Source organism: Bos taurus, chromosome 4, assembly GCF_002263795.3.
Source record: "Bos taurus isolate L1 Dominette 01449 registration number 42190680 breed Hereford chromosome 4, ARS-UCD2.0, whole genome shotgun sequence".
NCBI lineage: Eukaryota > Metazoa > Chordata > Mammalia > Artiodactyla > Bovidae > Bos > Bos taurus.
In genome coordinates this window covers 80757391-80784577 of record NC_037331.1, presented here as the reverse complement: position 1 = coordinate 80784577, position 27187 = coordinate 80757391, and the positions used below count along the sequence as shown (strand labels likewise).

The window sequence follows — 27187 nt, the reverse complement described above, 5'->3', positions numbered from 1 at the left end:
CCTTTGTGGCTTTCCTCACCCTGAACATGAGGCCTCAGGCCTTGAGATTGCTATCTAACAGCCTCTGTGTTTATCCACTTGATGAATGGTAAATAGGGTTGCAAGGAGTCAGAATGACTGAAAGTACTGAGCAGGCACGCATGCACGCATGCATGTGTGCTCTGTGTGACTTTAGTATGCAGAGGCAGGATTTAGGGGAAGCAGCAAACATCAGCCTGTTCTCCTCATCCTAAGAAGATGCCTGCTATTGTCCTGCTTCTCTGGGGAGGTTGCATCCAACTTTCTTCTTTTTCACTTAAAGATTTCTTCTTCTTCATTAAGATTCTCCTCCCAATTAGAGGAAAACTTCCTTTATTTACCGATTTAACTATTAATGACTGAGTGTCTATAGTATGTCTCAGATAATGTTCCTGCTCCTAGGGAGAGAGCACTGAACAAACTGGACAAGTTCTTTCCTTCCACAACCTTCCATGCTACTAATGGACAGAGATAGAGGGGAAATGGCCTCTTCTGAATGAGTTAGGGAAGACTTCACTGAGAGATGGGATTTTTAAGCCATAATCCCTTAACTTGTATTTTCTTTCTTGTCCTCTTACATCTTGCTTAAGACTTCACACCTCCAATTATTTTTTTCTTGCATATTTGAATGAATTGCAGGGTTTTCCCTCATCTTCAAAAATAAAACCTCTGTCTTCCTGCTCACCTGCTTGAGCTACGATTGAGTCTCCTTCACCCTTTATGCAAGCTTCGAAAATATTCTTTCACCTTCCACATTCTTTTCGTTCATTCCTTAACCCTTTTTAATATGGCTTTCCCCCCCCCCCCCACTGCTTTATTGATATTGCGTCTTAATAAGCATTTGTGATTTCCTGGTAATCAAATTTAATACCTTGTTTCATTTTTTATTTCCATTAATTAATTAATTAAAAAATCCCAGTACTTTTCTATCTAGGCTGTGACTTTGCTCACAGTATTTCTTTCATATGGAAGGTCCTTTTCCTCATGTTTGCATAGCTAAATTGTTGAAGAGTCAGCTCAAACATCACCTTTTATCCCTACTTGATATTTTAAAAATAAAGTCTCCTGTAGAACAGATTATTTCTCTTGTGAATTATAGTTTTTAACCTTCTTGAGAGATGAAACTTTTTAATTGACTTTGGGGTCTTCCACTGAACCTGAAAGTGGTTTGCATGTAGTAAGTGCTTGTTAGATATTTGCTACAAGCCTGAAGGAAGCAAAAATCAAAAGTAATTTCATTCTTAGAACTTCTTTCAAAAACTAGTGTTTCAGAATAATGTATTATTTTATTCTACAGACAGACATATTTTAAAAAACTAAGTCATTTAAAATGTCGACTCATGTTTGAAGAAGATGTTTGAAACTGAAGACGTGCCATCACAGGGATAAATACGTAAATCATGTCACTAAATGTTACTTTTCTACATTTTCACTTACTCTTCACATTTTTTTAGAGGTTCATAACCACTTTTTGAGTCAAATGATTGACTGGGTCAGTGGTTCATGGTAAGAAATATGTTTGATGTATTATCCTAAACATGCTTTTGAAATTCTGCCTCTCTTTGCTGTCTGGTCTTACCTTCTGGCACTCAATATCCAGTTTCCTCATATGTCTGATTTTCATTCAGATGGATTGGCAAAATTATTCTGAGTATAATGCAAATATGTTTTTCTTTTGAGTTCAGAATATAAAGTAAACATCAATATGATTTAACTATCGTTAGTGATAATTCAGAGAAATGTGAAATGTGTGTGTTCCTTTCATTAAGTTAAATAGTTGCCATGAAGAGAAGGATATGATAATATGTTTTTCTTTGCTAAGTAAATAAAAGTAGAGATTTAAAATTTATATAACAGCTCCACTGGTTTTTGGTGTTTATAGGTAAAATGTTTATAGGTTGAAGTTTATTTCTAATTACATTGGAATAGAAGCCAAGACATAGTTTCAGCAGGGCAGAAAACTTAGAATGAGTACTACTTCAAGTATTCTATAATAAAATTTAGACTTAGCTGTAGATGTTTACTTAATTGAAAAGGATGTTTAATCACTGTTTTTTGTTTTTTTTTTTTTTAGACAGGTAAAACAGTAAGATAAAACTTTTTAAGATCAAGGCCTCTCAGAAATCTTAAGGAGCCTGATTCTGTATGTAATTTAGTATAGAATGCCAGAATCCAGAGCAGTTGAGTTCAGGTCCTGGCTTATGTGTTTATTAAGTACACAACCTAGGGAAGATTATTAACCTACTCCATGCTTCAGTTTTCTCATTCGTAAAATGGGTTCATCAGAACATCTCACACGTAAGAGTTCCCTGGTGGCCTAATGGTTAGGATTCCAGGCTTTCATCTTCATGACTTGGGTTCAATCCTTGGTCGGGGAAATGAGATCCTGTAAGCCACTTGGCGTGGCCAAAAATAAATAAAAAACCAAACAAAACATCTCACTTATATTGTTGCTGTGAGGATTAAAAGAAGTATTTCATATAAAATGCTTAGAACAGTGCACAATTAGTGTTCAATAAGTATTAGCTTTTATCATGAATAAATACTAGAAATGTAAAATGATAAATGTAGCATGAATAAGTGGAATTCTTTTCTTTCAACCTGAGATAGTCAAAATACTTTCTCTACTTCCAAATGTTTTTCCTCCTTGGTCCTTAGTGGTCCTGAAGAAATTAGTCTTCTTTAAAATATGAGGGACAAAGCAAAGCGGGTTAAATTGTGTAGAAAGTTTGTCATATAAGAGAATGGCATTAGGATAAAAAAGAGCGATGTCAGGATCTCTTTCTGATGAGGGCTTTTTTGAAGAAGTTTTCTTCCTGAATAATGTGTTCTCCATGAATGTTAGCTTCTTAATTTCTCTTTTAACATATTTCTCCCATTAACTAACTTTTACAGTTAGTTAATGAGTAAGGCTGAGCAGAAGAACATGAAGAGAATTAATCGATTCAGTTAAGGATGTGCAACCTTAGCAAATGCAGAGGACAGCAGAGTGATTGTGGGGCTTCTAGTCTACTCCAGCGATTTGGGGGGCTTTGCAGGGAATATTGGAGAAGGCGATGGCACCCCACTCCAGTACTCTTGCCTGGAAAATTCCATGGACAGAGGAGCTTGGTAGGCTGCAGCCCATGGGGTCTCGAAGAGTCGGACACGACTGAGTGACTTCACTTTCACTTTTCACTTTCATGCCTTGGAGAAGGAAATGGCAACCCACTCCAGTGTTCTTGCCTGGAGAATCCCAGGGACGGGGGAGCCTGGTGGGCTGCCGTCTATGGGGTCGCACAGAGTCGGACACGACTGAAGTGACTTAGCAGCAGCAGAGAATATTAAATGTGAAACCAAGGATATATATGCAGGACAGAGCTGTAACACTAAGGCCTGCTAGAGTGGGAGGGGCTGGGAGCAGAGAGGTTAAACAGAGAGGAGGCGGTGGTATAGGGGTGGCTTAGAGACTAGGGAATTTGAGTGTGAGTTGTAGTTTTGCTCTTCACCAGCTGTGACATCTAGACAACATATTTAAGCTCCCTAGGCTTAGTTTTCTGAGCTGTACAAATGGACATTGTGATACCTACCTCATGTGAGATCATTTGGTTTCACTGATTGCCTCTGTATACTCCATATAAGAACCAGATTGTCTAATTCTATAAATCAATGGCTTCCCATAACCCTTAGAATACTACTGCAGATCCTTACCAGGCCTGTAAGGACCCTTATGATCTGACCCTGGCATACCTCCCTGACCTCACCTTCCACTATTGCCTCTTTTACTTACCATGGTCCAGCTCCAGAGACGTTAATAACAGGGGAGCCGAGTGTGTTGTATATCGAAACTCTTCTGCTATCTTGGTATTTTTTCTATAAATCTAAAACTCTTCTAAAATAGTTTAAAAATTTTGTGAACATTTTCTTACATGGCGCTGTATCCTTCTGTTTCATCATTTTAAGTGCCTACTTTGTGTTCCATCACATATGGATGTCATAGTTTATTAAACCTATCTCTGATTTGGTGGTGTTTCAACTGTAGCTAGTAGTTTATACCCACATCTTTGACCATACCTGTGATTAGAGGAAGGGTTCTTTTGATATGGAGGCTTGTCTTCTTTTGTTTTATTTTATTTATGATTTCTTCTCTAAGTTTTCCTCTGTATTTTATACTCTTGGGGGATGACTTTAATTTACTTTTATTAATTTTTATTAAAGTATTTGTTGTTTTAGCCACTCAGTCATGTCCAACTCTATATGACCCGGTGGATTGTAGCCTGTCAGGCTCCTCTATCCATGGGATTCCACAGGTAAGGAACCTGTCGTGGGTTGCCATTGCAATGTTGTATCGGTTTCTACTGTACAGCAAAGTGAATCAGTTAAACGTTTACATATATGGGGGGTATGGCTTTAAATACTATCTATGTGCTGGTGATTCCAGCCCGAGTGATTGTCTCACAGGAATCTCCAATTAAACATATTTAAAGACAGACTCTTATTTTCTTTGCCTTCAATTTGTTCATCTGTCCAACTTCCTTATTTCTGTGAACGCCTTCAGAGCCTACCCAGATATTCAGCCAGAAATCTGGGAGTTACAGCTGGCTCCTACCTTACCATTCTATCTGCTATCCCCTTCCCATATACTTTTTCACATGTTCTGTCCCTTCAGATCCTAAAACATGTCTTAAATTCACTGTTTTCATTTCCATTGCTACCAACCTGGTCTGAACTATCAGCAACTCATGTTAGACCCCTGCATTAACTGGTCCCCTTTCTTTCCTTTTCTTCATGTCATTCTTTGGGTTTAATTACAAATGTAGTGGGAAGCCTGATGAGTTTTAAGAAGAGGAATGACATGATATGATTTGTGATTTTAAAATGATCGTCTGAAGGATGTGGAAATAACAACTCCTTACCCTGATCTGCAAGGACTGGCATTGTCTGGCTTCTCTAAACCTCTTCAATTTCATTCCTTTTCTCTTTCTTTTCATGCTTTGGTTACAGTGGTCACCTTCAGTTTTTGTTTTCTTCCTGTATGCCAGTCTCTTTCCTACCTTAGGGCTTTCTCATGTTATTTTATTTGTTTTTAAAGTTCTCCTCCATTTTCTCTCCCCACGGCAGTTCCTATGACTGTTTGTTTAGTTGTCTTCTTCATTATTCTTAAGTCCAAAGAGGGCAGGACAAGGTCTTTTTCATTTCCTTATGTATAACCAGTACCTAGCATAATGACTCACACAAACCAACACTCAGTATGTATTGAATAAATAAACAGTAATTATTGTTTTCATTCATGCTTTAAAAATATTAGTGTTCAAGTTCTATTTTAGGTGCTATGAGTACATACAAAAGGTTTATAATACATAATTCTTACTCTGAAATAGTTTCCAATTTAAAAGAAGTGATTAATAATGTTGTAGTATGGAGAAGGACGTTATCATTGGAGAAAAGTTCTACCACTTACCTACGTGACCTCCGATAAATTATTTACCTTCTCTGTTCCTTTATCTATCTATAATATACAGAGGTTTGATTAGAGTTTCTTAAAGCTTTGGATCTCAGATATGTGTACAGTTAATGATATGTTGGTTGAATCTTTTCTTCCAGGCTCCATTTTGGTTCTTTAAGTCTGGCTGGAGTTGTGGAATTCCCCAGGTGATTGTGATGCACCGCTAGGTTTAGGGACTACTGATTTAGGAATATCTAGCTTTATCATCTCATAGTTTTAATTGTAATATGTGGCAGACTATGAAAGCACATCAGGAGTCAGGCAAATTAAGGTGTTGTATTTGCTCAGAGGCTTTCTTTTTTGGCTTGGGTGATGTGGGAGCTTAGGGCTTTCCAGGTGGCACTTGGGTGATGTGGGAGCTTAGGGCTTTCCAGGTGGCACTAGTGGTAAAGAACTCGCCTGCCGATGCAGGGGATGTAAGAGATCTCCTGAATTCCTGAGTCAGAAAGAGCCTGTGGAAGAGGGCATGGCAACCCACTCCAGTATCCTTGCCCAGAGAATCCCACGGACTGAGGAGCCTGGCAGGCTATAGTCCATAGGGTTAAAAAGAATCAGACATGACTGAAGCATCTTAGCATGCATGCAGCACGTGGGAACTTAATGAAATGGTGTTGTTGAAATGGACTTTGAAGAGTGAATGCAGATTTCGGTAGATGCAGAAGTGGTGCATGATTGGTGTGTAGTCTAGCTTAGTCAGAGGCCAGAATATATGCAAGGAAGCAGTGTAACAGGGAAGAGTCAATTTTGACTCCATATTGGATCTGTTTCTTTGACTTTAACCATTGCTTTTCATTGCTTTTGTTATTATCATCCCACGTAATTGCCTGCCTCAGGGGACCCTGCACCTCTGCCTGAATGTTAAACTAAAATGGCTTTGTTCAGCTCACAGGGAGGCAATCTCTTTGTTGTTGTTTAGTTGCTGGGTCATGTCCCACACTTTTGCGACCCCATGGACTGTAGATCGCCAGGCTCCTTCTGTCCATGGAATTTTCCAGGCAAGAATACTGAAGTGGGTTGCCATTTCCTTCTCCCTGCCTACCTATGAATGGCTGCAGAAAAGAAGAAATGAACACATTTCCTCCTATTTTGCAAGATAAATGACCTTTTAACTTTATTTCCTCACCCTCTTATATAAAAGAAATGGGCATCCAGACCTCAATAAGGTGCTTATTTTGAGAAATTAGTCTGCCATGTTCTCAATTCTCCGGCTTTCCTAATAGAGTTGGAGTTCCTTGTCTCAACACATCATCTGTAGACTTATTGGCCTGCCATGCAATTAACAGAGTGAGCTTGGTACCAGCAGAAAGGAAAAAATTATCCCTTTTGATGCAGTGGGGGTACGATTCTAATCTTGTTTTTCCTCTTTTACTTGTGATGTTTGGTTGTCCTTTTGGAGATGAAAGATTATATTGTTGCATTTTATCTTCATTTTGGTAGAAGTAAAACGAAGTGATGGACATCATGGGGCTGCTTTGGGGAATGGACATATTCTTTCTCAAACCTTCTGGGGCTGTGTCCTTTGAAATCCACATTGACCACCCCATTAGTTTTCTGGTTAAATGCAAAGAATATCAGGACCCATTATTTTATCTAAAATAATAATTTTATTGTCAGAATGATTATTATTAAGCCAAAGTTGGCTGTTTTGTTTAGATGAAACCATATAAAGGCAACATTCTGAGTAAATTATATGGCATCCACATGATGAAATAATGAGCCTAAGTTTAGGGGATGAAAATAATGATCTAATGCAATATTTAGAATGGGTATACAGTATGTAGTTATTAACCTAAAAGTCACATCCTGTATTCTTTTGATCTGTGGAAAATTTGTCATTAATTGCCAGGAAGCCTCTGATTTTTTCATACATAATCACGTCATAGCTGTTGACTCTCTCCCCTTTCTCCTGCTTTAAAATATGTCTTTGTAAATAGTAGATTACTTTCAGATCTGGAATGCCCCTTTTAAACATTGGGTTGCTAAGTTTAGCCCTGTTGCTCTGTTTTTAAAATAGAATTCCACCCCCCCACCCAGACTTCACCTCTGAGTTGTCACTGACAAATCATACTTTGTTTTTTGATGGCAGCTTGTGTAAAATCTTATTTAACCTTCCTCCCTGGTGGGAACCTGCTAGTTTTGAAATTGCTTCTTGTTTTTATGAGCTATCGTTGTGTGGAGAAAATGGATATGATCTTCCACTTGGAAACAGTCTGTGAGATGAAGTCTGACCCTTCATTCAAGCTCACTCTACAGTTGGTCAAAAACAAACACAGAAGTCAAAATTGAGAAGAAAGAATGAGGTAGTAAGGCAAGAAATGAGGAAGCTAGGCTGACCTCTAGCCTGGCATCCAGCCCATGGTTATCCCTGGCAACTGTCTCAGAACAATCTAAGAGCTTCACATTAACCTGTGACCAACGGTACTGATGAACCTATTTTCTGATCAGGAATAGAGAGGCAGACGTAGAGAATGGACTTGTGCACACAGCAGGGGAAGGAGAGGGTGGGATGAATTGGGAAAGTAGCACTAACATTTGTACACTGTCATGTACAAATGGGAGACGCTGTGTAGCACGGGGAGCTCAGCTGGGTGCTCTGTGATGACCTAAATGAGTGGGATGGGGGTGGATGGGAGGGAGGCTCAAGAGGAAGGGGATATGCGTATACTTACAGCTGATTCGCGTGGTTGAATAGCAGAACCTAACACAACATTGTAAAGCAATTATCCTCCAATTAAAAATAACAACAACAGCAATAACAAACAAAAACCTGTGACCATCCAGTAAGCCCACAAGTTGATGCAGTCCTCTCTGTTGTTGGTCTATTGATTATCACTTGACTTTGAATTAGAAAAGTGAAACTAGCAAGCCCCATGGGACTTTTTGCTTGCAGGGCATCACCTTTATTAATGTGCATTCTTGACCTTCAGTAGCACCTGAGCTCCTTAGAGAGTGACTTTCACTAGACGTTTTGAAAGGAACAGCACCTCCACTCCCCAACATAGCTATTATCAAAGAGACACCTTTCTTACGGTAAAACTTCAAACTTGAGAAACTGTCCCCAGTTTCAGGAAGAGCCTTCATGGGAAAATGACTTCTGTTGCATCCCTGCTATCTTTTCTTCTGCTACATTGTTAAGAAATATAATATAGTCAGAGGTATAGACCTTGAGAACAAATTTAGACCATTTACTAATTTTCAAATTGTGTTCTATGTTCACATTTCCTAGGGTGGCATTGTAAGGTCGCCTGTATTACAGCCAGTCCATGGCAGGGTATTAGCTGCTTATGTATTATTTATACATTATTTAGTTTGATACAGGAATTATACCCTTTTTTTAAATAAAAAAAGTTTTGAAACTAATTAGTTTAGGTCAAATGCCCAATATTTTATAGAGAAAGTGTCTAAAGGTCAATGAGGTTAAATTATATACCTACAGTTGACAGAAATTAGGAACCATGAATCTGGACTTCCCATCCAGTACATTTTTTACTACAAAATGTTGATTTGATTTTCCATTTTGAAAGACACAGAAGTGATCTGTGAAATGGTGATTAGCACCAGGCAGCCCCAGGCAGCCCTGGAATGCTCCATGGTTCAAATGCCCAAGACCAGATGGAGGTCCAGAAGTGGATGACTCAAAGTTTATTAGTTTTGCCACCTGGGCAGTACAGCCAAACCAGCTGCCACAAGGCAGTTCCAATTTCAGCAGAGCAGTAAATGAACATAAAAGTGAGTGTAAATCCCAAGAAAAAAGCAAAGTAAAGGAGAATGACTGCTGCTGTTGCAAGGAGATTCATCCAGGCTGAGCTCCATTTATAACTCTTGTAGGAGACACAGCTCCCAAGCCAGGTAGAGGGCAAGGACAGGTTGTAGAACCAAGCCCTGAAAAAAACCACCCCTTGAGTTGCTCCACAAGCCAGTCTCAATTTGGGTTGTCTCTTTTGTTGGCTTGGTAGATTCCTTATCACATCTGATGATAATAGAATAAGAAAAGCCAGCCTATGCAATATCATGATGGTGCTATTAGGCCAGAAGCTTTTTGTCCTGCAAACTATGGAAAGTTGTTATTTGGTCACCTCCTTTCCATAGTTCTGGGCCCTTGAAGCCATGGATAATCATTGGAACATAAGCCCTGTGTGGCAGATCACTGAATCAAGTCATTATCCTCATATGGAATTCAATAATTCAGTTCAGTTCAGTTCAGTTGCTCAGTCGTGTCCGACTCTTTGCAACCCCATGAATTGCAGCACACCAGGCCTCCCTGTCCATCACCAACTCCCGGAGTTCACCCAGACAGACTCACGTCCATGGAGTCGGTGATGCCATCCAGCCATCTCATCCTCTGTTGTCCCTTTCTCCTCCTGCCCCCAATCCCTCCCAGCATCAGAGTCTTTTCCAATGAGTCAACTCTTCGCATGAGGTGGCCAAAGTACTGGAGTTTCAGCTTTAGCATCATTCCTGCCAAAGAAATCCCAGGGCTGATCTCCTTTAGAATGGACGGGTTGGATCTCCTTGCAGTCCAAGGGACTCTCAAGAGTCTTCTCCAACACCACAGTTCAAAAGCATCAATTCTTTGGCACTCAGCTTTCTTCACAGTCCAACTCTAACATCCATACATGACCACAGGAAAAACCATAGCCTTGACTAGACGGACCTTTGATGGCAAAGTAATGCCTCTGTTTTTTAATATGCTATACAGGTTGGTCATAACTTTCCTTCCAAGGAGTAAGCGTCTTTTAATTTCATGGCTTCAGTCACTATCTGCAGTGATTTTGGAGCCCCCAAAAATAAAGTCTGACACTGTTTCCACTGTTTCCCCATCTATTTCCCATGAAGTGATGGGACCAGATGCCATGATCTTCGTTTTCTGAATGTTGAGCTTTAAGTCAACTTTTTCACCATCCTCTTTCACTTTCATCAAGAGGCTTTTTAGTTCTTCTTCACTTTCTGCCATAAGGATGGTGTCATCTGCATATCTGAAGTTATTGGTATTTCTCTCAGTGATCTTGATTCCAGCTTGTGCTTCTTCCAGCCCAGCATTTCTCATGATGTACTCTGCATAGAAGTTAAATAAGTGAGGTGACAATATTCAGCCTTGACGTACTCCTTTTCCTATTTGGAATCAGTCTGTTGTTCCACGTCCAGTTCTAATGTTGCTTCCTGACCTGCATATAGGTTTCTTAAGAGGCCGGTCAGGTGGTCTGGTATTCCCATCTCTTTCAGAATTTTCCACAGTTTATTGTGATCCACACAGTCAAAGGCTTTGGCATAGTCAACAAAGCAGAAATAGATGTTTTTCTGGAAGTCTCTTGCTTTTTCGATGACCCAGCGGATGTTGGCAATTTGATCTCAGGTTCCTCTGCCTTTTCTAAAACCAGCTTGAACATCAGGAAGTTCACGGTTCACGTATTGCTGAAGCGTGGCTTGGAGAATTTTGAGCATTACTTTACTAGCGTGTGAGATGAATGCAATTGTGTGGTAGTTTGAACATTCTTTGCATTGGTGTTCTTTGGGATTGGAATGAAAACTGACCTTTCCCAGTCCTGTGGCCACTGCTGAGTTTTCCAAATTAGCTGACTTATTGAGTGCAGCACTTTCACAGCATCATCTTTCAGGATTTGAAATAGCTCCACTGGAATTCCATCACCTCCACCAGCTTTGTTCATTGTGATGCTCTCTAAGGCCCACTTAACTTCACATTCCAGGATGTCTGGCTGTAGGTCAGTGATCACACCATGGTGATTATCTTTGTCATGAAGATCTTTTTTGTACAGTTTTTCTGTGTATTCTTGTCACCTCTTCTTAGTATCTTCTGCTTCTGTTAGGTCCATACCGTTTCTGTCCTTTATCAAGCCCATCTTTGCATGAAATGTTCCCTTGGTATCTCTAATTTTCTCGAAGAGATCTCTAGTCTTTTCCATTCTGTTGTTTTCCTCTATTTCTTTGCATTGATCGCTGAGGAAGGCTTTCTTATCTCTTCTTGCTATTCTTTGGAACTCTGCATTCAGATGTTTATATCTTTTCTTTTCTCCTTTGCTTTTTGCTTCTCTTTTCTCAGCTATTTGTAAGGCCTCCCCAGACAACCATTTTGCTTTTTTGCATTTTTTTTCCATGGGGATGGTTTTGATCCCTGTCTCCTGTACTATGTCATGAACCTCCATCCATAGTTCATCAGGCAATCTATCAGATCTGCTGCTGCTGCTGCTAAGTCGCTTTAGTCGTGTCCAACTCTGTGCGACCCCATAGACGGCAGCCCACCAGGCTCTGCCATCCCTGGGATTCTCCAGGCAAGAACATGGAGTGGGTGGCCATTTCCTTCTCCAATGCATGAAAGTGAAAAGTGAAAGTGAAGTCTCTCATTCATGTCCGACTATTCACGATCCCATGGACTGCAGCCTACCAGGCTCCTCCGCCCATGGGATTTTCCAGGCAAGAGTACTGGAGTGGGGTGCCACTGCTATCTAGTCCCTTACATCTATTTCTCACTTCCACTGTATAATCATAAGGGATTTGATTTAGGTCATACCTGAATGGTCTAATGCTTTTCCCTACTTTCTTCAATTTAAGTCTGAATCTGGCAATAAGGAGTTCATGATCTGAGCCACAGTCAGCTCCTGGTCTTCAATAATTACAGGTTTTCATTTTCTGTATATGAAATACTGCAAGAGTCAGAGGTTGACCCTACAGTTTTGATGACCCTTTAATAGATCTGTAGTTCTTGAAAGCTGAAACAAGTATTATAATGAGAATATGGGCTTAGGGTCATTTTGAAAGAAGTCTAGTAATTTTTATTTGAGAACGATTAGTTAATTAATTTAAAAAGTTAAATAATCTTGATCCTCTGTGCCAGGAACAATGCTTTGGGCAAAAGGAACAGAAAGCTTGACCGAACTGACTTAACAAAGTAGAGGTTGTTTATTATTTTTTCATGTTATGAGAAGTTTAGAGGAATGTGGCACCTGATCAGTTCATTTGCTCAATGACGATATAGGCTCTTTGTGTGTCATCTTGATGGAAAGAAAAAGGGTAAAGTAATATACTAGTTGCTGATGTATTTTGCAATGACTTTGATGCTAAAGGCTGGACCAGGGTTCCATCCACTGGGTCAACTTCTGCCTTCAGATGATCTTTTCAGGAGCGGGTGTTTCTGTATTTATATTTCTCAATTGACCGTTACTCAGGACTTAGTCTCACGCAGTAATGTAATACTGCTCTGTTTTTCTTTGTGTGATGAAAGTGTGGTTGCCTGCATATTTTCTAACCAAGCAGAACAGTTTTCTCTTTCTCTTTTTTTCCTTTTACAATGACATGAAGTGAAATCAATTGAGAATCTTCCTATTATGACCTTTTATTTATGAGTGGAAATAAACAAGCGTCTTCTTCTTCTTTTTTCTTTCTGGTAGGTGGCGTGTTTGACCCAGGTAGCTGCTAATTATCTTATTGGCCAAAAGGAAGCACAAAGGTGGGGCACAGCTCATGGCAGTATTGTTCCTTACCAGGTAAGACGACAACAATATAGGATCAGGCTACTGGAATCTGCAGTTTTGTATGACATGAGTTTGAGAAATGATTCCCTCTTAAAAAAAAAAAAACAAACTTCCAGTGTATTCTGTCATATATCTTTGACTCTAATAAGGTTCTGTTGTTCACTTCAAATTCTGTGTTTTGCACATTTCTTCATCAGCAGATTAGTAACAGGACACTTAAACGGATCAAAAGAACTTGCTGAAAGTGAGTGACTTTTGGATTCATATGATGGTTTGCTTTTGTTTTTCACCAAAAAGAGGCACTGATTATAGCCATTTTATAAAGCCTGGTCTGTTTGTCATGTCAATTAAAAACCAAATGTTACCTACCCCAGCTGACAGTAATATTCTCACAGGCATGGAGAAAGACGAATATTTGCGGGTGACAGATCTTCAGTTTTTGAGAAAAGCAGATGGTTCAGGAACTGCTGTTCTTTATTAAGTGTCTAAACTTGTCCTCAGAAATTCTTGACTTTGGCTAGTGTGAATGAATATGTGAAGAAACCATGATCTTTCAAAAATAAAAACAAAAACTCGTCTTCAGCCTCTTAACAGAGGACAGTGTTGGAAACCAGGGTAATTCATTTCAAATGATGGGCATTCAGGCTGCAGTTTTTGATACATATGGAAAAAGTATCTTTGAGTTGCAAGGTTTTCCAGTAAAATTTCATATCAGAGGATATAAGGAGGTGTTCACCATATTCAAGTTTAAGGTGTATAGTCTATTTTTTGCTTATTTTAAAAGTTAGAATGTCTTTAACAAATGCTTAATGTACACCTCAGTATCCCTCCTGGGTGTTTATATTCAGAGCTCTGGTTCTTTGGTGTGCTTCTCAATTATTTCACTTTGAGGTGAAAAAAAAATTTAGAATTCTTGGCTTTTATTATTATAGGTAAGAGATATGGGAGACTGTGTGTGTGTGTGTGTGTGTGTGTGTGTGTGTGTGTGTGTGTATTTCTATTCTTGGAAGACAGAACATGTACTTTTCCTTCTTGAATTGTCCCAGTCACATAAAATGGGATACTGTGCTTATTTGATCAGTTGATTGCAGCTTTATAATCTATAAGAAATAAGAGAAGATTGACTAGTCTTTCCTCAGAAGCCCAGAATTACTTTGTTTCCTCTTGGTGGAGAATGAGTTCAACACTGTGATTAAGGAATAAATGCAAATTTAGCTTGAATGAAACTAGCCTACCAAGATGGATCCTTGATATGCTTGTAGAAACTGGTCTGTTTTCAATTTTTAAAATAGATTTGGGAAATATTTTTATGGGTGAATTACAGGGTAATTATGATTCAGTTTTCTATAATAATTGCAGCTTTGTATCTCATTTGTGTTGTCTGAGTTTTGAGCTGAAAGTCTATAATGGAAGATTCTGATGGTCTCAGGAATAGTTTATGCATCCACTTCATTCCCCTCACTTTTGATTGAACCCCATCTGTGGCATCAGGGACCTCAAATGAGCGAAATAGAAATTTTTGAGAAGTAATGCTCTTTGATTTGTGTATTATTTTGTATACACGTAGTTCTTGATGCCTTAGATTGATCATCCACTTGAGCTCTTTCCTCCCTGTTTTTTGTCTGCCACCTTGTAGAAAATGGGGCTTCCTTGGTAGCTCACTTGGTAAAGAATCTGCCTGCAATGTGGGAGACCTGGGTTTGGTCCCTGGGTTGGGAAGATCCCCTGGAGAAGGCAAAGGCCTCCCACTCCAGTATTCTGGCCTGGAGAATTCCATGGACTGGATAGTCCATGGGGTCATGAAGAGTAGGACACAACTGAGCGACTTTCACTTTTTGTTGACTATGAGTAGATTAAACAAAGTTTCCCAGGTGGCTCAGTGGTAAAGAATCCACCTGCCAATGCAGGAGACACAGGTTCAGTCCCTGGGTGGGGAAGATCCTCTGGAGAAGGAGATGGCAACCTTCTCTAATATTGTTACCTGGAAATTCCATGGACAGAGCCTGGCGGGCTACAGTCCATGCGGTCACAAAGAGTCACACACTCAGCGACTAAACAACAACACAGTTATCAATGGGTCCACTCCTCTTTTGATATATGACTACCATGATTGTTGTTGTTGTTCAGTCACTAAGTTGTGTCGGACTCTTTGTGACCTGATGGACTGCAGCACGCCAGACTTCCTTGTCCTTCACCATCTCCCAGAGCTTGCTCAGACTCATGTCCGTTGAATCACTATGCCATCCAACCATCTTATCCTCTCTCGTTCCCTTCGTCTCCTGCCTTCAGTCTTTCCCAACATCAGGGTCTTTTCTAATGAATCAGCTCTACATGTCAGGTGGCTAAAGTTTTGGAGCCTCAGCTTCAGCATCAGTCCTTCCAATGAACATTCAGGACTGATTTCCTTTAGGACTGACTGGTTTTATCTGCTTTCAGTCCAAGGGACTACCATGATAATCCCTTAATTTAATAGCACATATATATCCCAAACTGTCTCCCAGAGCTCTTCAATATCCTGGGAGCCTCTGTTTGCATGTTCTCCTCTATTTTCTGGGCTCATGATCCATACTGATCTCCGCTAACTGTAATTATCCTCTCCAGTATTATAGAAGATCCACTCACAAGTACACTAAAAGCCTAGGAGATTATACTGAATATTTTGAAAAAAAATGGAGTTCTTTTATGGATGAAAGTTATACAATCTCCATTAGTACTCTCACCTCTAATAGAAGTATACTGAGCCATCTCTGTATTCCCGAGAAGACTCCCTCTCCCCCAGTCCATATTACCTGCTGCAGGACTTGAGGGAGCTCACCAAATTACATGTGTTCTTTCAGCTACACTGTTGCCTCCACGATCAGTATAAACTGCCCAAGAAACCAACCTGGAGAATGAGACCACAGCCACAAGATCCTTCTCTTACAAGACTGCCAGAATGATTCTGTTGTTCCTTACACATTTGCCTCCGTCATTACCAGGACTCTGAGCCTTCCAGGCCATCTGTTATCACCTGGACAATGACTCTGAAATGGCTCTGTTCACCTTTGACCCAGTCATTTCTTCTGTCATCGGTCTTGGTGGTCTAGGATCCACGTAGCAAACCAAAGCAACAGCCTGGCTTCTCATAGCCTCCTGTTGCTCTTAATGATCTTTACCTGTTGATTTGCATGGATCCCAGACACTTATTTCTCTTAAAGGTGAACACGAGTCATTTGGAAGTCCTGTTAAGATGGTGATTCAGTATCCAAGCAATGTTGATGTTGCCCATCACAATGATAAGATTGTAGATCTAGACTTGGCTATTATTGATGACTACACCATCTCATTTATATTCTGCTGGCAAATCCCAATGCTAATTGGATATAATAGTCCATCTATTCTGGGCCTGTGCTGAAGTGGTGAATATGGCTGGAAAAAACATAACTACCATGTTATGTTCTCACTCTTAATTCATGGCTATCTCTCTGTCTTACTTAGCAATCTAGCTATATTCACCTACATGTTTATCGTCTCTCTCGGAGGTGACTATTTCACACCTCTCTCTTGACATTTTCCTCTTCTCTCCTCATCCTTAGCCAAAGACTTTGTCTCATATGACACTAAAAATTGATGTGACCAGAAGAGAATTGCCTCCTTTTTGTTCTCAAGACATCATTGCCTCCTATCACAGTGGATGAACCCCCTTTTCATGTTTTAGCTCCCTAAAGGCATTGGGAGGCATCTCCCAAAAAAGATGTCCTTTTCATTATAGGGGACTGGAATGCAAAAGTAGGAAGTCAAGAAACACCTGGAGTAACAGGCAAATTTGGCCTTGGAGTACGGAATGAAGCATAGCAAAGGCTAATAGAGTTTTGCCAAGAGAACTCACTGGTCATAGAAAACACCCTCTTCTGACAACACAAGAAAGACTCTACACATGGACATCCCCAGGTGGTCAACACCGAAATCAGATTGATTATATTCTTTGTAGCCAAAGATGGAGAAGCTCTAAACAGTCAGCAAAAACAAGACCGGGAGCTGACTGTGGCTCAGATCATGAACTCCCTATTGCTAAATTCATACTTACCTTGAAGAAAGTAGGGAAAACCACTAGACCATTCAGGTATGACCTAAACCAAATCCCTTATGATTATACAGTGGAAGTGGGAAATAGATTTAAGGGACTAGATCTGATAGACAGAGTGCCTGATGACATATGGATGGAGGTTTGTGACATTGTACAGCAGGTAGGGATCAAGACCATCCCCATGGAAAAGAAATGCAAAAAAGCAAAATGGCTGTCTGAGGAGGCCTCACAAATTGTGAAAAGAAGAGAAGCGAAAAGCAAAGGAGAAAAGGAAAGATATAAACATCTGAATGCAGAGTTCCAAAGAATAGCAAGGAGAGATAAGAAAACCTTCCTCAGTGATCAATGCAAAGAAAGAGAGGTAAACAACAGAATGGGAAAGACTAGAGATCTCTTTGAGAAAATTAGAGATACCAAAGGAACATTTCATGCAAAGATGGGCTCGATAAAGGACAGAAATGGTATGGACCTAAGAGAAGCAGAAGATATTAAGAAGAGGTGGCAAGAATACACAGAAGAACTGTACAAAAAAGATCTTCATGACAAAGATAATCACCATGGTGTGATCACTGACCTAGAGCCAGACATCCTGGAATGTGAAGTCAAGTGGGCCTTAGAAAGCATCACTATGAACAAAGCTGGTGGAGGTGATGGAATTCCAGTTGAGCTATTTCAAATCCTGAAAGATGATGCTGTGAAAGTGCTGCACTCAATATGCCAGCAAATTTTGAAAACTCAGCAGTGGCCACAGGACTGAAAAAGGTCAGTTTTCATTCCAATCCCAAAGAAAGGCAATGCAAAGAATGCTCAAACCACCTTACAATTGTACTCATCTCACACGCTAGTAAAGTAATGCTCAAAATTCTCCAAGCCACGCTTCAGCAATAAGTGAACCATGAGCTTCCTGATGTTCAAGCTGGTTTTAGAAAAGGCAGAGGAACCAGAGATCCAATTGCCAACATCTGCTGGGTCATCAAAAAAGCAAGAGAGTTCCAGAAAAACATCTATTTCTGCTTTGTTGACTATGCCAAAGCCTTTGACTGTGTGGATCACAATAAACTGTGGAAAATTCTTCAAGAGATAGGAATATCAGACCACCTGACCAGCCTCTTGAGAAACCTGTATGCAGGTCAGGAAGCAACAGTTAGAAGTGGACATGGAGCAATAGACTGGTTCCAAATAGGAAAAGGAGTACGTCAAGGCTGGATATTGTCACCCTGCTTATTTAACTTCTGTGCAGAGTACATCATGAGAAATGCTGGGCTGGAAGAAGCAAAAGCTGAAATTAAGATCACTGGGAGAAATATCAATAACCTCATATATGCAGATGACACCACCCTTATGGCAGAAAGTGAAGAGGAACTAAAAAGCCTCTTGATGAAAGTGAAAGAGGAGAGTGAAAAAGGTAAACATTCAGAAAATGAAGATCATGGCATCTGGTCCCATCACTTCGTGGGAAATAGATGGGAAAAAGTGGAAATAGTGTCAGACTTTATTTTTTTGGGCTCCAAAGTCACTGCAGATGATGATTGCAGCCATGAAATTAAAACATGCTTACTTCTTGGAAGGAAAGTTATGATCAGTGTAGACAGCATATTAAAAAACAGAGGCATTACTTTGCCAACAAATGTCTGTCTAGTCAAGGCTATAGTTTTTCCAGTGATCATGTATGGATGTGATAGTTGAACTGTGAAGAAAGCTGAGCACCGAAGAATTGATGCTTTTGAACTGTGGTGTTGGAGAAGACTCTTGAGAGTCCTTTGGACTGCAAGGAGATCCAACCAGTCCATCATAAAGGAGATCAGTCCTGGGTGTTCATTGGAAGGAGTGATGCTAAAGCTGAATCTCCAATTCTTTGGCCACCTCATGTGCAGAGTTGACTTATTGGAAAGGACCCTGATGCTGGGAGGGATTGGGGGCAGGAGGAGAAGCGGACGACAGAGGATGAGACGGCTTGAAGGCATCACTGACTCGACGGACATGAGTTTGAGTTAACTCAGGGAGTTGGTGATAGACAGGGAGGCCTGGTGTGCTGCCATTCATGGGTCACAAAGAGTCAGACATGACTGAGTGACTGAACGGAATTGAACTGAAAGGCATTGCTTGTGCACTTGAAATCTTCCATCCCCTGTGTTATCCATCAGTAGATAAATATATGATTACATCCTTTACCTTAAAAAAAACCTGGCCTTAGATACCACCTTCCCCTAAACCCTAATCCCCAACTCCAGGGCATGTCTTACTCCCTTTACCGCCATATTTCTTCTTTCTCTTAATTATATCACACTGCTCTTCAACAGTGTTGGGTGGTGTCCACTGGAAGGAAGCACTGCAGCTTGTGTTCTATAGTGCTATTTGTGCCTCACAGGTAAAGAGCTTTTACAGCACCCTCAAACCTCAGGAGTCTGGGTGCTGTGGACTAGCTAGGGGAAGCTGACTTTCTGGATAGTTCATTCATAAGAAGAGTCTTACTCTTTATCCTGAACGTTTCAAATGTAGGGCCTTCAAAGAGAATTTTTCCTGTTAAATGACCTGTTAATTCACATAGTGATTTCTTTTAAATATAGCCCCCCAAAACTTCCAATTCATGAGAGTGAAGAAAACAGTTATTCAGATAATTAAATAAAATCATGTCTCCCTTTCTTCAGTATGAGCTCACTCAACCAAGGAGTAGAGCAAGAAGCAGTGCTGTGTTATTTCTGGTAGGGACATTATACTGTATATTTAATTTGACATAAGCAGAAACTTAGGCAGTAAATTCCAAGTTTGAAGAGATGCAGCACTTTACTATCATTCCTTAGAAAAATGTCAAAATGATGTTAAATCATAGCAGATTAGATAACCTTGGGAATCTTTTTTTTTTAAACCCATGTTTAAGAGTTTTTAAAAAGCCAAAATGTGAATGACACATATCTGTTTCTTCTTGTATGATTTTTTTTGTACCATAGTTGCACTAAAACATTCATTCACTGAAGTTTGAAAGTACAGTTGAAGCAAGCATATGATTGTAATGTGTATCTTATTTAATTGATAGATTGATAATGACAGTAATAATAATCATGCTGGCTTTCACTGAACACATACCATGTAACTGGGATATATATATATGCATTTTTTTCTTTCTCATTTTACATGGATGAAATGGACATTTAGAGAGATAAAGCTGTAGCTGGGAAAGTCAAAGGGCCTGGGTTGGAACTATGATTTTCAGTTTTCAAAACTTGTTTCCTTTCTCACTGTATCCAAACTGTGGTTCTTTTGATGCTCCTCACAGTGTGGCTACCTGTCTTAGGTTCTTCTGCAGATAGAATTCTTCTGAGCTGTTTCCATCGTTTCTGTGACAAGGTGCATGTGAGCATGCTCAGTCGTGTTTGACTCTTTGTGACCCCATGGACTATAGTCCACCAGGCTCCTCTGTCCATGGAATTCTCCAGGCAAGAATACTGGAGTGGGTTGCCATTTCCTTCTCTAGGGGATCTTCCCGACTGACCCAGGGGTTGAACCCACATCTCAGGTTCAGCCTCAGTCGCAGGCAGATTCTTTACCACTTCAGCCATCTGTGAAGCCCCTCTTTGACAAACACCCTGTTTATTATGAGTTTAGAGGGTCTCAAATCTAATTAGTGACCTGGCTATAGAAGGATATTTGAATTCTTAGCCATGTGCCTCTGAGCTATGTGCCAGTTGTAGGCTGGGCATCTCTGAACTATGTGCCAGTTGTAGGCTCCCATCTACTGTGTTTTCATTCATACTTTCAAATGACTCCTGATAAATAAACTGTAGTTTCTTGAGCCCCCTATGGAATACTGTTTTATTAATAGTTCAGAAAGCCTTCCAAATAAGGAAGAACCAGGCACTTGATTTCAGAGAACTCAGAGGCAATATAGCAAGTGCAGATGAGAGGATTTGAGCTTTGGAGTCAGATAGACATGGGCTCCTAATTTGACTTTGCCACTTAATGTCTGTGAAATCTTGGACAAGTCTTTTTTATCCCTGGTGTTAGCAGCTCCTATGCAAAAAAGGTGAGGGTGATAGTTGTTTCCATTTTCACTGATGTGTTTAAATGAGATATACTGCATGCTCAGAGTTTTGTGTGGTACTTGACTCTAATAAGTATTTGATGAAAGGATGGCCTGTTACTATTTCTGTTGGTGAAATGATAATTATACCTTTGTAAAACAGTTTCTAGGAAACTATGAAATAGTTCCCTATGAATATGACCCATGACAGCTTAGGGGCAGAGTAAATAAACATACATAGCTTATTTACTTTCTTAATGGAATTTCCACTTTAATTTCTTCTTCTTCTTTTTTTTTTTCTTTTGAAAATAAAAAGGAGGACGATGTTCTGTGGTACTTTTCTGTTAAAAAAAAGCTATCCTCAGGTCTTTTTTAGAAACTGTGGTATCGAGCCATTGCCCAAATATAGCATTATTGAAAGAAAGGAAGTTTGAAGAGAATCATATATAGCACCACCACTCAAATGTCAAAGGGAATAGGGCTTCTAGCTTACTGAAGTGTTTAGTTAATTAAGATTTAGTATAAATTCATACTGAATGATGGAGAAGGCAATGGCACCCACTCCAGTACTCTTGCCTGGAAAATCCCATGGACAGAGGAGCCTGGTGGGCTGCAGTCCATGGGGTCACCAAGAGTTGGACACGACTGAGCGACTTCACTCTCACTTTTCACTTTCAAGCATTGGAGAAGGAAATGGCAACCCACTCCAGTGTTCCTGCCTGGAGAATCTCAGGGACGGGGGAGCCTGGTGGGCTGCAGTCCATGGGGTCACCAAGAGTTGGACACGACTGAGCGACTTCACTCTCACTTTTCACTTTCAAGCATTGGAGAAGGAAATGGCAACCCACTCCAGTGTTCCTGCCTGGAGAATCTCAGGGACGGGGGAGCCTGGTGGGCTGCCGTCTGTGGGGTTGCACAGAGTCGGACACGAGTGAAGTGACTTAGCAGCAGCAGCAGCATACTTAATGAAATGAAACATGACAAAAATGATTTTCAAAAGTAATCTCTGAGGAGCCCACAAGGGAGCCTATTTCTATAAAAGATACATACCTACCTCTTTGAGAAGCAAAAATTGTGGAGATTTCTCCTGTTTTAAAAAGTGAGAGAATGACAGAATATTCTGAATATTTGTTCTTGTAACCTTAAGATTACAGTGAACTTTGATAATCTCTACCCAGTAAAAAATGCCGTAAGATTTTTTATTGGGAACAGAGGTGCAAGTGATAGCAAATAGGTTATGTTTCAGAGGTTTCTGCAAGCTTTTGGAACTTAGCACTGACAAGTTAGAATATTCAAAAGTGTTTTTTTTTTTTTTTTTCTTTTTAATTTAAGGTACGAATTGTCTGAATTTCCCCTATCCCTTTTGTTCTAAAGGTTTTCTGCAGGTAACTTTTGATTATTTGCTTTAAATTTTATTTTTGTATTAATCCTTATGAATCTGGGATTCTTTTTAAAACAAAACAAAATCATTTATTTGAAGATCTTGGTTACTTTGAAACCACTTGGCTAGGATTCTGCCACAGTCTTAAGAACATAAGTAACTGGGCAGTCCAACAGGAAGATAAAATTAGGGCAGACATTTCAGCTACCAGCAATATGGCTGCCACCCTTTCAGGTTCTCCTTAGAAAATCTTCACCTTTCTCTAATTTAAAATAAAATCCCTAAATTTAAAACATTAATAAATTAGGCAATATGATGTTTAAGGAGAGCATGTTGCACAAATAATAAACATATATATGACTGTTCAAAAACTATTGTCATTTTTAAAAATGAATATTGCCTTTAACTGATAAATATGGTCTCTTTAATACATTTCACTAAGAGGTAAAATAGAAAGTTGGACCATAAAGAAGGCTGAGCACTGAAGAGTTAATGCTTTTGAATTGTGGTGCTGGAGAAGACTCTTGAGAGTCCCTTGGATTGCAAGAAGATCAAACCAGTCAATCCTAAAGGAAATCAACCCTGAATATTCATTGGAAGGACTGATGCTGAAGCTGAAGCTCTGATACTTTGGCTACCTGATGTGAAGAGCTGACTCATCGGAAAAGACCCTGATGTTGGGAAAGATTGAAGACAAAAGAAGAAGGGGGCAGCAGAGGATGAGATAGTTAGATAGCATTACTGACTTGATGGACATGAATTTGAGCAAACCACAGGAGACGGTGGAGTACAGAGGAACCTGGCATGCTGCAGTCCATGCGGTCACAAAGAGTCGGACACAACTTAATGGCTGAACAACAACAATAAAAGTAAAAAGAGGCACAAGGAAAGGCATTCTTTCACATGGAATAAATCTGAAATTCATTTAGAATCTTACCAGTTTCTGTTGCAATCTCAATATTCTTCTCAATATATGTGCAGAATTGATGGGACTGTATATTGCCTTATGCTTATCAAATTTGGCTAAAATGATTGGCTAAATAATCAAATGCCATTTTGAATATTCAGCTAAGTAATAATATTATTGACTAAATAATATTGTATTATAATAATCAGTGTCATCACCATCAGTAACATTTATTAAATGATTGCTGTGTCTGTTATTAAGTATCAGTAGTTTACGTATATTAATTCTATCCTCACAGCAGCACTGTGGATTAGATATAGCTACCATCCTCACTGTCAGATGAGGAAACTGAGGCCTGAGAGGTTAGGTAACTTGCTCAAGGTAACACGTAAGTGTGTAGCTGGGATTCAAACCAAGGTAGGTGGTTAGTCACTAAGTCATGTCCGACTTTTGTGACCCTATGGACTGTAGCCTGCCAGGTCCCTCTGTCCATGGGATTCTCCAGGCAAGCACACTGGAGTGGGTTGCCATTTCCTTCTCTAGCTGGTATATAGGCAGATGATGTGATGCTACTTACTTCAACTGACATGTGTAGTTTCATTGTCTATCTTCATCCCACTTTTAAGGAAGAATTATGTGACATTTTCTTCTACATAATTTCCCCTTTAGGACTGCCAAGAGCAATTGAAGAGGTATCAATAATTCTGTTGTTTACTCCTTACCAGAATCCTTAATTATGCCTTAATAGCAAATTTCATTTGGGAAATCAGGTTGTACATCTTTAAAAGAAATCCTCTGATTGCCTATGCTAAATTTGTAGTAGATTTAAAATCAAGTTATAGTGGAACAGCCATCTCCTGCTCCATCTATGTCATGGGAACAGTACTGTCCTTGAGCAGTAGAGGAGCTTGAGAGGGCCTTAGCTATTGTGAGGCTTATAGTTTCTGGTTTTCAAGTGGTATTTCTGTGAGTTTTGGAGGCTTTGGCAGGAATTGGGGTGGGAAGAAGTGAACGTGGGGAGGAGAGAAGGGGCAAGGGGTAGGGCAGAAGCCAGGTAGGCAGATCTCCAAGTGCTCCAACCCCATTTCAATCAGAGCAGCTCCACTTTTTGTTTATTTGAAAAACAGGGTCCATCACTTAACAATGATTATTTGTCATGGAACAGTCGACCTGTACTGAAGGTCCCACAGGACCAAAAAGTGGGTTTTTTACACATCTGTGTGTGTGTTTCCTTCTTGTTGGTGGTTCCTAGAATCAGTAAAGGGTCTAATCCAGCTGAGATGGAGGTTTTGGCAGGAGTTTGTATGAGGCCTCGCAGAGCCCCTCTGTGGAGGACCACACATGTTACCTCCCAGCTGAGAGTCTAGCCCGGTGTCTCTGTGCAGAGGTCAAGGCTCTTTGCTTTCAAGTTGTGGTGCTGGAGAAGACTCTTGAGATTCCCTTGGACAGTAAGGAGATCAAACCAGTCAGTCCTAAAGGAAATCAACCCTGAATTTTCATTGGAAGGACTGATGCTGAAGCTCCAATAATTTGGCCACCTGATGCAAACAGCTGATTCATTGGAAAAGAACCTGGTGCTGGGAAGGATTGAGGGCAAGAGGAGATCGGGGCAGCAGAGGATGAGATGGTTAGATAGCATCACTGATTCAATGGACATGAGTTTGAGCAAGGGCAAACTCATGTCCATGAAGGGCAGGGAAGCTTGGTGGGCTGCAGTCCATGGGGTCACAAGGAGTCGGATATGAGTTAGTGATTGAAAAGCAAGGCTCTTTGGCTCGGGTAAATCATGTGAAACTGGATTCCAGAAACAGCTGGACCGGGGGATGTCCAGGGCAAATGCTGTTGAAATCCTGAGTAGGTGTGCTTAGCACTGATACAATACTCTGATGGCTCCCTGCTCAAGTGCAGTTTACCTGGGGGGAAAGAACTGTGTTCTGATGTGGTACAAATTACTCTTATAATATAACTCAGTTTTGGGCCCAAAAGCATACAGTGAAAGAAAAGCTATATGATATTAAGTTCTGAAGTGAGCGTATGTTGGAGACTCGAGCACATCATGTCCACATATATAAATGTGGCTGTGAAGTATGCTCTTTCCCCTCCTAGTTCTGTTTCTGGCATTTAGGGGAAGGGGTTCTGCTGCAGGGACTCTGCTCACAGAGGAGTTGTTATGTGTGCAAGCTGAGTGAGGCTCAGTTCAGTTCAGTTCAGTCGCTCAGTCATATTCCTACTCTTTGCAACCCCATGAATCGCAGCACGCCAGGCCTCCCTGTCCATCACCAACTCCCGGAGTTCACTCAAACTCATGCCCATTGAGTCGGTGATGCCATCCAGCCATCTCATCCTTTGTTGTCCCCTTCTCCTCCTGCCCCCAATCCCTCCCAGCATCAGGGTCTTTTCCAATGAGTCAACTCTTCACATGAGGTGGCCAAAGTATTGGAGTTTCAGCTTTAGCATCAGTCCTTCCAATGGACACCCAGGACTGATTTCCTTTAGAATGGACTGGTTGGATCTCCTTGCAGTCCAAGGGACTCTCAAGAGTCTTCTCCAACACCACAGTTCAAAAGCATCAATTCTTCGGTGCTCAGCTTTCTTCACAGTCCAACTCTCACATCCATACATGACCACTGGAAAAACCATAGTCTTGAGTAGACGGACCTTTGTTGGCAAAGTAATGTCTCTGCTTTTGAATATGCTATCTAGGTTGGTCATAGCTTTTCTTCCAAGGAGCAAGTGTCTTTTAATTTCATGGCTGCAGTCATCATCTGCAGTGATTTTGGAGCCCCCAAAATAAAGTCTGCCACTGTTTCCACTGTTTCCCCATCTATTTCCCATGAAGTGATGGGATCAGATGCCATGATCTTAGGTTTTTCAAAAATTATGTTAATAATTTATTTGACCTAATTTTATTTTATTATTATTAAAGTTTTTTTTTTTTTTACCGGGTTATGGTTGATTTATGTTGTGTTAGTTTTAGGTATACAGTAAAGTGAATCAGTTATACATACACACACATGCACTCTTTTTTAGATTCTTTTCCCATATAGGCCATTACAGAGCGCTGAGTAAAGTCCCCTGTGCTATAGAGCAGGTCCTTATTGGTTATTTTATACATGCTCGTGCTCAGTCACTTCAGTTGTGTCTGACTCTTTGCGACCCTGTAGACGGCAGCATGCCAATTTCCTCTACCCATGAGATTCTCCAGGCAAGAATACTGGAGTGGGTTGCCATGCCCTCCTCCAGGGAATCTTCCCGACCCAGGGATTGAACCTGCATTTCCTATGTATCCTGCACTGTAGATGGATTCTTTATCCATTGATTCATTTGGGAAGTCCACTTTATACATCAGATCAGATCAGATGAGATCAGTCACTCGGTTGTGTCCGACTCTTTGCAATGAGTCGAAGCATGCCAGGCCTCCCTGTCCATCACCAACTCCTGGAGTTCACTGAGACTCACGTCCATCGAGTCAGTGATGCCATCCAGCCATCTCATCCTCTGTCGTCCCCTTCTCCTCTTGCCCCCAATCCCTCCCAGGATCAGAGTTTTTTCCAATGAGTCAACTCTTCGTATGAGGTGGCCAAAGTACTGAAGTTTCAGCTTTAGCATCATTCCTTCCAAAGAAATCCCAGGGCTGATCTCCTTCAGAATGGACTGGTTGGATGTCCTTGCAGTCCAAGGGACTCTCAAGAGTCTTCTCCAACACCACAGTTGAAAAGCATCAATTCGTTGGCGCTCAGCCTTCTTCACAGTCCAACTCTCACATCCATACATGACCACAGGAAAAACCATAGCCTTGACTAGACGGACCTTTGTTGTCAAAGT

At 40.4% G+C, this 27187-nt stretch overlaps 1 protein-coding gene across 14 annotated transcripts in view; it reads left to right on the top strand.

Moving 5' to 3' along the window:
- The window catches only part of SUGCT (succinyl-CoA:glutarate-CoA transferase), an 875539-nt gene that overhangs the window by 144392 nt on the left and 703960 nt on the right, over positions 1–27187 (top strand). For 13 of the 14 annotated variants that reach the window (XR_009494110.1, XR_009494109.1, XM_059885353.1 and 10 more), the window contains 1 exon segment: positions 12907–13002. The exons of the other annotated variant lie outside the window; for it this stretch is intronic. Coding sequence is in view for 11 of the 13 variants with exons in the window: in XM_059885353.1 (XP_059741336.1) it covers positions 12907–13002 (96 nt within the window). In the remaining 2 variants the exon portion in view is untranslated. 14 annotated transcript variants of the gene reach the window in all.